Source organism: Dipodomys spectabilis, unplaced genomic scaffold (genome assembly GCF_019054845.1).
Source record: "Dipodomys spectabilis isolate Male_0828 unplaced genomic scaffold, ASM1905484v1 ptg000673l, whole genome shotgun sequence".
In the NCBI taxonomy this organism is placed as follows: domain Eukaryota; kingdom Metazoa; phylum Chordata; class Mammalia; order Rodentia; family Heteromyidae; genus Dipodomys; species Dipodomys spectabilis.
The window spans coordinates 797,408-809,536 of NW_024871350.1; the positions used below are offsets into that span (position 1 = coordinate 797,408).

At 34.6% G+C, this 12,129-nt stretch overlaps 1 protein-coding gene across 1 annotated transcript in view; it reads left to right on the forward strand.

Moving 5' to 3' along the window:
• Dach2 (dachshund family transcription factor 2) overlaps positions 1-12,129 on the forward strand; it is a 542,498-nt gene that overhangs the window by 378,988 nt on the left and 151,381 nt on the right. Inside the window, exon 4 of the mRNA XM_042672182.1 lies at positions 10,553-10,684. Coding sequence (XP_042528116.1) covers positions 10,553-10,684 — 132 coding nt within the window. The remainder of the gene's footprint in view (positions 1-10,552; positions 10,685-12,129) is intronic.

Consider the following 12,129-nt stretch of genomic DNA (forward strand, 5'->3'; position numbering starts at 1 on the left):
TATTTTACAAGTCATTAAAAGAGAATCAGCACCCACCTGCTACTGTTTCAGGTACCAGGAAATAGAGAAGATGAGAATAATACCTAGTGTCTTCCAATATGGAGCTTGTTGAAGGAGATATGACTAACTTATGTGATGAACAAAGGGAAAGTCCATAAGTAATTAGTTTTCAAGTATTGAATTCCAACTAGAATTATTGAATGTTAACAGTGAACTGAGCCCTTTTTTAATGAATAGAAAGTTGATGTAAGGCAAACATATGAGGCAAAATAACTTAGATAGGCATACAGCTCTCTATATATAGGTTCAATTTTACTATCCAACCCTTCAGATTCCCCTTGCAGTATTTTTTACAACTTAATCTTGGCTAGGCAAGCCTTGTTCTTGCTAGGGTGGCTTCTGAAGTGACCAATTACATATTTGAGGAGCTCTAATATGATGCAAGCAAACACTGAAAAATGAAGACTTTTTGAACAATCAACACTTTTTAAGTTTTCCCGGGCTTTTGGCTTTCATTTAGTTAATATATAAATAATTAGAATACAAAATGTCACCAGCTTGAATGAAAACATCAAAGAATCACAGTCATATCTCTGGAACAACAGAATGTGACAGTAGTTGAGAACTGCTATCCTGAAGAGTGGAGAATTGATTGCATGGTTGAGTCTCTGGTACCAATTTGGTATGTAAAAGTGAAGAATAGGGACACAGGTGGACCCATTGCAAAAATGGGATGTACAAGATGCTATGTTGAAAAATCAACTTTACAACTTTGACTGGTGGGGGGGTGGCGGGGAGTGTAGTCATGAAGATGTGAGGCCAAGGATGGTAGAGGAAAAACAAAGGAAGAGGCAACAATGCTTGATAAGAAATGTAGTCATTACCTTGCTCATGTAATTGTAACACCTCTGTATGGTATTTTCACAATAAAAAACTTATTAAACAAAAGGCTACTGAAATTCTACAAAGTCAGGAATCTTCAGGAAGCCAATTACTTTTTCTAGAAAACAGTACATTATTGATGGTTAATATTTTCCTAGTGGCAGTTTGATATATTTTAACAAACACAAAGACCATTTGAATTTTTCATAGCTAGTAAGCAGAATTGTCACTAAATTTCAGGCTAAAAGGCAATTTTAATGTCCTATTCTTTGTAATTCTTAAGGGAAATGTCTTGGTAGATTTCCCCTTATGTTTGCTTGCTCAGTGAAAGTGTTACTTGATTTTGAAAACTATTGTTGGTTTTTTACACAAGTAGAATTGACTTTCTAGAAAACACCAGGACTATCCAAACACTTTTGTTTTTAAAATGCACAGAATCTACTTGAGGCTAAAAATAAATATCCTCTGGTTTAATGAAATTAAGGCATTTCTTTTTTTTTTTTTTTTTTTTTGGGTCCGGTTGTGGGGCCTGAACTCTGGGCCTGAGCACTGTCCCTCAGCTCTTCAGTTAAAGGCTAGTGCCCTACCACTTGAGCCACAGCGCCACTTCTGGCTTTTTTCTTTTTGCTTATGTGGTGCTGAGGAATCAAACCCAGGGCCTCAAGCATGCAAGGCAAGCGCTCTACCACTGAGCCAACTTCCCAGCCCCAATTAAGGCATTTCTATGAGTTAATTTTTATAATAGATTTTCAAATAAGTATCTTACCTGTGTGCTGGTCTCTTTGAAGTAATTCTGCATTTCATGACAGAAAGTTTGCTGAAGGAGATCATTGTTAGTGTAATTAGATGCTCCACATTCCTGAGCTAACTTGGTAAACAGATAGTCTCATCCAAAGTTCACAAATTTCAGTTATTTTCTTACCCTTAGTTTATATCTAATGCACACTCTCAGGCACACTCACAATGAGATTATGCACACTCACAATGAGATAAAAAATTTATAGAAGGTCATGTCTGGAAAGTTCTTAGAAATACCTTGAAATATGTAGTAATATTATAAAAAATGTTCAAATGGGTTAACATGAAATAACCCAACAAAATATGTGTCCTATCAGAAGATTTTGTAAGGTTAATTCTTTTAATGAATGGTCTATCAAGTTTTGTCAGCAATGTAAATGATAATATTTACTGGTTAAGTATAAAAATCTGGAAAATCTCCAATTTAATATGATATCACTGTGACAGAAATAACAGTATCAAAACAGTTGAAGTAGGCCTTGTAGTTACTTCAAATCAGTGCATTTCTCAAATTGTGTTCTATGTATTTTATGTTTATGTGTTTTGATCTATTAATAGATATTCTGTTTTATGTTTAAGAAATTATTAGAAATAATAATAATAATGAAAGAAATTAAACCAGGCACTGATAGCTCATGCATATAATCCTAGTTACTTAGGAGGCTGACATATGAAAGATCATGGTTCCAAGCCAACCCAGACAAAAAAGACTTCAAAACTTCATCTCTTATCAATGACCCAAAAGCACAACTGGAGGTGTCACTTGAGTGGTATTGCACTAGTTGTGATCAAGAAAGATAAGCAAGAGTGTAACTTTGTGTTCAAGTTTCTGTATCTGTAAAAATTAATGATAAATGCATTTGTAAAGAAAGTCTACAATAAAGAAATCTGGAACTACCTGGAGTACCTAGATTTTAACCCCAAGTATTTGACAATAGACAACTTAGTTTTTGTGTCACAGTTTCCTCATCTGAAAATGGCAATAGTAATGGTATTCCTCTCTTAAGTTTCCTGTGAGTCCTAAATGAATTAGTATATGTGAAAAACTTATAAGAGTTTGTCTATATGGTAGAAGTCTATAAGTCTATGTCTATTATTATTGTTGTTCTGTTCTTGTTATTATTATTAACCTATTGTTTCCTTCTTTGGCCTTGGAATCTCCTTACTCCTGTTCTCCAATCCACTTTTTTAAAAGAGATTCTACTTTTAACATTTTGTGGAACAAGTAGACAAATGGAATGTAATTTATAAAGTGTTGATAAAACAGGTTTGCTATATTGTTTCTTTCTTATTTGTGATCATAGACCAGTAGATGTAGTAGAAATATTTGAAGAGATTATTATTCTTTCAAAGTTTTAATGTCTATTATGCATGTTCAGATGCGTTGCTTAGCAACTGGGAATTTCATGTGGCATGTCAGAATGTAGAACAAGAGTTTGTTCAAAACAGCAGATAAACAGCGGTCTTTTGGCCTCTTCACTGCTTGCTCTCTACAATGCCATGTGACTTGCAGGGAAAACCTTCCTAATTGTCATTTTCTGGCTCTACTCAGAACTGCAAATTGTCTTATTACACACCATGCAATCTATCACTTTTGTAGTGGAAGTTGGACATTAACAGATATAGATTGTATTCCTTCTTAATGTCTATCTGCAACTCAACCAAGTTGGGGGAAAATCCATGGCAATATAGTTGATTTCTAGTGTCCACACTATATGATGGCTTTGCTTGTGTCTAGTCAAATGAAGGTATTTAGTGTTTTGACCGCTTCTTGCAGCTGTATTTTTATCAAAGTTCCTCTCACAGCTTATTTATTTATTTTTTTGGGTCTGGACGTGGGGCCTGAACTCTGGGCCTGGGCGCTGCCCCTCAGCTCTTCAGCTCAAGGCTAGAGCTCTACCACTTGAGCCACAGCGCCACTTCCGGCTTTTTCCTTATGTGGTGCTGAGGAATCGAACCCAGGGCCTCAGGCATGCAAGGCAAGCGCTCTACAACTGAGCCATTTTCCCAGCCCTCCTCTCACAGCTTAAAGTTAAGTATTTTTTATATTGTATATATCTTTGAATTCTGACCGTGCCAGCCACTGTAATATTGGTGTGTAACTACTTACATATGGTTTCTCTGATCTTTTACTCTTTTTACTTCTATTCTGAATCTTTGAGCATTCAAACATGTTTCTCAGTAGTGTTTAGAGAATTAGCACCTTCAAAATATGACCAGTAATACTAACTTTGCATTCAAAGATTTACACCTTGATAGATGATTTATAGGGAATTTCAAAACTGTTTCAAGTACATTCAACATGGTATGTCACATTAGCATTTTATACCACCAGATGTTTCATTATTCATGTTTTAGTTCATCATACTTGACCCAAAGTAGTTTTAAATGCAAATAACAAACAATACTTGATGAGCAGACTGAAATAGTTTGGCTGATCAAAACCTCTTGTTTGGTAGAGTGGATATTATTAATTGGAATGTCTGTTAATTTAATTAAATGTTGTTTTTAAAGTATGAAAACACATTGCAGTGAACTGACTCACCATTTCATTTAATTAATTGTAAACCTCAAGATTTGATTACTTATAGTTCTCTTTCAGTTAAGTTACTTGTTCACAGTTCTGACAGAAGAGCTTTCAAACTAATATGAAGGGATGAGACAAATATAACCAATTAGGAGACCATAAAATTGCCTTATTTTTTTTTTAACTCAGATCACATATTTTAGCATAAAAATGTGTTGTTTTCCCCCTTGTATATTTTCTTACAAGCCCTAAGTAAAGTTTCCATCTAGTTTAAGGACTGTGACCTAAAAAAACTCGTAATAGTGAGCAAGAAGACCAAGAAAATTTTGAAAATGTGCATGAATATTAAAAGTGGATGTTCCATAAAACTGTGTAATATAAAGAAACAATGTCAATTAAGTCCTGTTTCTTCATTTTGTATGTGATTGAGGTACAGAAAATTTATACAATGTGATTTCTCTGTGATTTTGTCAGTGACTCCCATTACATAGATCTATATTGGGAAAATTTTTCAGAAGTTCAAATCAAGATTTTGAGTATGGCTCAAGTAGTAAAACATTACCCTTGAGTGAAAATAGAGTTAATGTATGAGGCCCTGAGTTCAAATCTCAAGTACCAACTTGCACATGTGCACAATCAATGTACACACACAAATAGGAATTCGTTTAGATATTTATTGATCATTTAATTTGAAAAACTTTTCTAAACACTAAATCTGAATAATAATAATATCAATAACATGCATGTATGTGCATATATGTAGCTGGTGCATAGACTTTTCATATTGCAAGATTGAATTTTAGGTTAAGAAGAGGGTATGGAAAAGATATTAAAAGGTAGTTTTTCCAATGGCATGTGTTAGAAATTCTGGATATCCACAAGAAGAAAATAAACAATGAATTAAAGACTTGGAACCAGAAAACATCTAGAAAAACTTTTTTTGGTTGGTTCTGGGGCTTGAACTCTGGGCCTGGGTGCTGTCCCTGAACTCTTTAGCTCAAGGCGAGTGCTCTACCACTTGAGCCACAGCACCACTTCCAATTTTCTGGTGGTTAATTGAAGATAAGTGTTGCACGGACTTTCCTGCCTGGGCTGGCTTCGAACTTTGATTCTAAGATCTCAGCCTCCTGAATAGCTAGGATTAGAGGTGTCAGCCACCAGTGTCCTGTTAGAAAAATCTTTTGACACTGGGCTTCACAAATTTTCTTGGAAATTACATAAAAAGCACATACAACGAAAACAAAATAGACACGTGATACTACTTCAACTTAAAAAGCTTTTGAACAGAAAAGACAACCTGTGAAATGGGAGCAAAATATTTCAGATCACAAAAGCAGTTCTGGTCCCCAAGCAAAATTTAAGTTAGAAGTGACATTTAACTTTTAGCATTTCTCTCTGTGTAATATTTTCAAGGCCTTTTTTCATGTTGGAAAGTTAATTTAATAATTCAAAATATGACTGTATTGGGGACATATTGCTTTTAAAGAGGTTGTTGCATTATCACAAAGGATCTTGCTCCAATATGGCGGTGTCATTAGAAGAGATTCAGAACTATATATAGAAATAATGGCCATATGAAAACACAAGATGACAGCTACCTGTACCTTAATGTCAGATTTCCAGCAGTCAAGGCTAACTTTTTAGAACAGGATACCTCCTAATTTTTTTGTAGCACTATTATGACGAGTTTATTTAGTATTTTTTATATTTATTTATTTATTTATTGCCAGTCATGGAGCCAGAACCCTGGGCCTGGGCACTGTCCCTCAGCTGTTCAGGTCAAGGCTAGCGCTCTACCACTTGAGCCACAGTGCTGCTTCCGGTGTTTTCTGCTTATGTGGTGCTAAAGAGTCGAACCCAGGGCCTCATGCATGCAAGGCAAGCACTGTACCACTGAACCACCTTCCCATCCCCTATTTAGTATTTTAATACTACTTTCTGAATTTGCTCACTGTCTTTTGTTGTATACCAATAGAATTTGCTTAAAAGCCCACCATAGATATTTAATCTTACAGTCTTTTCTGTGAATTAAAAATATATGGTGATGGGCTGGGAAGGTGGCTCAGTGGTAGAGCACTTGCCTTGCATGCATGAGGCCCTGGGTTCGATTCCTCAGCACCACATAAGCAAAAAGAAAAAAGCCGGAAGTGGCGCTGTGGCTCAAGTGGTAGAGCGCTAGCCTTGAGCTGAAGAGCTGAGGGACAGCGCCCAGGCCCAGAGTTCAGGCCCCATGACTGGACCCCCCCCAAAAATATGATGACTTGCATTCATTAATTCTTTTCATGTTATTCTGATTTTTCTGGAACTCCTTGTCTATAATATAGTTTAGAAATTTCACAAATTCATTTTATGGTGTAAAAACCACAATTGTTCACCAAAATAAATTTTAACACTAAAAGTAGTGCAATAATAATGATCAGTTAATAAATATCTTCAGGATTAAGTTATGTGGAACTGATTTAAATTCTGGAAGCTTTTCCTGATGCACGTGTGTGTGTGTGTGTGTGTGTGTGTGTGTGTGTGTGTGTGTGTGTTTGTGTGTATATACTTTAAAGTACCCAGTTTTGATGTTCTTAGGCACAGGCTTTTGTTTAAATCACTGCTATCATTTTCTGCTCAGGGGCACAGAGGTCATTTGAGAGACTGTGATTCATTAACACTACATTAGATATAGCAATAAAATATCTGGCACTGTCTAGAAGATACAGAAGTATATGTCACCAATTTAGAAACTAAAGCAACTTTCTTTCAAATCCTTTGTTGTGGGTTAGACATAAGCCACTGTGGTGAAAATATTGCTTCGTTTAAGATTTTTATGCATGGTAAAGAGCCTTTAGTGGTGAGACACATTTAATCATTCAACAAACTACACAAATATTCTGTTAAACTTATTTATGTTTATATCTATAACTATATTTTTGAACATAGACACAAAACTTCTCAATAAATTACTGACTAACTTAAATAACTAACCAAAAGAATTATACTCTGGCCAAGGAGATTCATCACAGAAATGCAAAGCTGGTTACATATCAATTGATAAATATAATACAACACATTAACAGAAGGCAAGAACCACATGATCATCTCAACAGATGTAGAGAAAGCTTTTTGACAAGATCCAACATCCTTTTATGATAAAAGATCTGGAGTAGCTAGGAATACATGGGATATTCCTTGACATAATATAGGATGTTTTTGACAAACCTGCAGCCCCCATTGTACTTACAGAGGAAAAAGTATAACCATTTCCACTAAAATCAAGAACAAGTCAAGATGTCCACTTTCTCCAGTCCTCCTCAAAATAGTTCTGGAATTCATAGGAAAAAATACAAGACAAACAAAAAAAAAGAAAAAAGAAAAAATACAAGACAAAGAAAGATGTAAAGTGGATCAGAATAGGGATAGAAGAAATAAAACAGTCTATATTTGCAAATGACATGATCCTATATTTTAATGAGCCTCTAGTTTCCCCCCTCCACTCAAGCTAATAGAAGCTGACTAAAACATTGACAAAGGTTATGAAATCAACCCACAAAAATCAGTAGCATTTCTGTATGCTTACAATGAGAAGATTGAGACCGAAATCAGGAAAGCAACTCCATTTGCAATAGTTTGAACAAAATTACCTAGGAATTCACCAAGGAACTAAAACCTCTTTACAATGAAAATTATAAAAATCTGAAGAAGGAAATTAATTAAGGAAATAAAAAGATTTTTATGCTCTTGAATGGAAAGACGTAATATCATAGAAAGAAGTAATATCATGAAAATGGAAGTACTTTGCACAGAAATCTATAAATTTAATACAATTGCTTCCTAGTCCCAATATCAATGTTCCCTGATCTAAAGAAAACAATCCAAAATTTTATATGGAACACACTAAAGCCTCGAATCACAAAAGCAATTGTAAGCAGTAAAAGTGCTGGAGGAATAGCAATACCAAACTTCAAACTCTAATACAGAACTATAGTAATTAAAAACAGGAATGAGGAAGGATGACTGAGAATCGAAGACCCAGAAATAGAACTGATGGTCAATAAATGAGAATTGAAGACCCAGAAATGCCCCCATAGACATTTAGTCACACAGGAGTCAAAAATATAGGCTGGAAGAAAGACAGTATCTTCAACTAATGGTGCTGGAAAAACTTGTTATTCACATGGACAAAGGGGAAACTGGATTTCTATCACCTTGCACCAGTATCAATTCAAAAATAGATCAAAGACCTCAATGTAAGAACTGAAATCATGAAACTATTACAGGAAGGAGTAGGAGAAACTTTGGGAATCAGAAGATGAAGTAAATATGGCAACTGACTTTGAAAGCATCATGGAGTTTCCTTAACAAACTAACCAAAGAGCAACCTACCATATGATCTAACAGTTCTACTCATGGGCATTTATCCAAAAGATTACTAAATACCAAGATTCAGTAAAACCGCCAACACTATCATGTTCATTGCACAACTATTCACCTTAGTCAAGATACAGAATTAGCTCAGATGCTCCTCAATGGATGAATGGACCAAGAAAATGTGAAATATATCTATATTTATACGCACACACACACACTCACACACACACATATGAAATGACAATGGAACTCAACTCAAACCTTAGAAAGAATGATATTGCATTATTTGCAAAAAAATGGAAGGACCTAGAAAAGCATACTAAGTGAAGTAAGTCAAGACTAGAGAAACAGAGGTTGCATGTCTTCTTTGATGTGTGGAAGCTAGAATTAGTTTATAAATATATAAGTAAAGACTTTGAATGTACATACATATATTAATTGGAACAGTGCAATTACTTAGAAAGGCAAAATCAGGGTTCAGCAAAATAAACACCAGGAACTGGGTACTTGAAAGTGGTGGAGTAGGGATCAGCGGTGTGTGTTAGACAAAAGAAGAGAATCAGGAAGAGTAGTACAATGCAGTCAAAAATTAAGTATACTATAAAATTTAAGAAAAGTGAGGGGAGAAGTGGATAAGAATGTTGAAAAGGGTGATGTCAATCAAGACACATTGTATTCATAAACTGCTTTGCTGAATTGCAACTCCTTTGTACAACTACTTAAAGATAATAAAAATATTTTAAAAAATGTACTCCAAGGCAAGCATAGTGGCTCACATTTGTAATCTCAGCTGTCTAGAACTCCAGAGTCTGAGGCAGGGAGATTGTGTGTTTGAGGCCAGACCAGAATACATACCAAAATCTTTACTGAACAAAATCCAAATCTATCTAAAAACTCACCCTATCTTTTACAATCACCATTTAATGTCAGTTTGTTTTGGATCAACCAACATCCACTAGATTTTTCTCTGAATTACATGTGTGAGGGTAGAATTATTTAACTGACATTGAAATAAAGTCTGCCAGGTATGTCTCCTTTTTTTCCAGAGCACAAGTGCATTTTTAGATTTTGTGAGATTTGGACAATACCTAAAAACAATTTGAATTCACTAGAAATATTGGAAGGCATTTTTGGACTATATCCTAATCTATAGTTTTAAATGCTTTGTTCAAAATACTCTGGTTTTGTATGTATTTTGTCATCCTGCCTGATATAGACTTCCTAAGACAAACAATTTTGTAATATTTTATGGAACCATTTTTTATGAACTCTTAAGGTATAATTCATGTTTTTTCTAGTTTATTTGTTCCCTCGATGAATTAACTACAATGAGGGAGAAATGGTAAATATCTGTGGCGTTTGCTTTTTTCTCTCTAAGCTAATTCTCAGGCACACTAGAACTTGGTCCTTCTAACAGTTTACCATGTTATGTTATTTTAGATGAAATTCATACATAGTGTGTTCCATTATAAACAATAGTCCAGAGCAGTTGGCAGTCAACAGAACACATTAGTGAAGTTCTTATAATTTTTCCATTTTCAATTTACTATTTTTGTTTTGTGTGTTTTGAACTGGGGGTCAGATCCATACTCAGTTTCTTGACAAAAATCTTTCAAATTTTCCATGGGAAAATGAAGGAATTATACAAGTTGGAAATTACATTAAAAAATAGATTTGGGCTGGGAAGGTGGCTCAATATTAGAGTTCTTCATGAGGCCCTGGGTTGGATTCCTTAGCACCACTTAAACAGAAAAGACCAGAAGTAGCACTGTGACTCAAGTGGTAGAGCGCTTGCATTGAACTGAAGAGCTGAAGGACAATGCTCAGGCCAAGTTCAGGCCCCATGACCAAAAAAAGAAAAAATCATAAATTCAGCTCTGGTTTTCTTTTGGCTTATCCTGTCCATCATATGTCTATTAAATAAATATACCCAGTATTCAGTTATATTACGATATGGTCCCTACTTAAAAGGGATGCTTCTGGTTTTAGGTATAACAGCTGCAGCAATGGCTGAGGCGATGAAGTTGCAGAAGATGAAGCTTATGGCTATGAATTCTCTTCAGGGAAATGGAAGCCAAAATGGGACAGAATCAGAGCCTGATGATCTTAATTCTAACACAGGTGAGTATCTGCAGGACTCTTACTCTTATTGCCAATTGGGAAAGATGAAGGCTGAAAGACACAGAATAATACACACACACACACACACACACACACACACACAGAGTAATTGTAAAATAATTCCAGAACATATCAATAACTTAAAAACTATTGGATTCTATTTTGAAAACATTTAGCTTTTTCTAGTTCTCTTATTCTTTTTTCCTGAGATAGGGTTTCAGAAAACTCAAAATATAACTCAAAATGGCATTGAGTTAGCAAACTTTCTGCCTAAATAATCCTTGTCCTCCTCTCCCATCTCCACCCACACCCCTTGAGTCCCAATGCTGGTATTACAGCTATTCACTAGAATGCCCAGCACCTCTTCCATGCTTTGTTGCAGTGGAATTAAATTATAATTATTATGGTATTTTACAGTACTAGAAAGTCTATATGCACAAGCTTATTCCATTATAGATTTAACCCAGACTTCCTATTTAACCTTTTTCTGAATAATTTAGTAATTAGATACAAGGCTGAGATTCCAGGTTGACTGGAATATTACATCCTTAAATTAAGGTACTCACAGAGTCCAGGAATTATAGGTAGGGGCTAAGTAATAAGAGAAACAGGAAGATGGCAAAGAGAGAACATTAGGTGGGGAAAAGGGAAGTGCTTATGGTAGTTAAACTTCCCCAAACTTTTTACTTCTAGTTATTTTTTCTTTCATTTTGTCTTTATCTTGTAATGATTATACTATAATGACCTTAAATATGATTTGGAACAAGATGGTTATAACTAGCAACATACTTGGATTGATAGTCAAATAAATGCATAAATAGGCATATAAGTGAATAAATACATATAGAAAGTTTAAATTTTTAGAGTTAATGAGAAATTTTGTTAGGAGCTATTGGTTTTCAAGATAATTCTGTGGTTAAATTCAACATAATTTTGATTGATTGATAGAAGCTTTACCTCTCTTATATGATCCTGGAAGTTCAAGCATCTTGCCATCTTATTATAGAGGGAAATAATAAACAAATAGAGGGAAAGAGCATTTCCTCAAGTTAATATATTCAAAAACTGGGACTTCATACAGTGAAATTTGCATGTTTGTTGTGAACCACACATGGGCATTTCTCTTAAATAATAATCACAATGAATATTCTTATATATGATAGGAGCAATTGATGGGCAAATCAGAGAAAATACAAGTTTATAAGGTTCACAATATTAATCAATCTATTAAGAAAAATTAGCACTAAACGGAACAAGAGCAAGTACAGATATATAGAGGTATACGTAATATAGTATACTTAATATGTATTAAATACCTGTTTTTTCATATAAATTTCCTTTATTAAAGAAAAAAGAATATTGTTGAGCACCAAAACTGTATTGATTCTTAGCAAATTTTGAGAAAAGGGTATTTGTAATTCTCCTGTTTTAAAGGTCGGGAGACA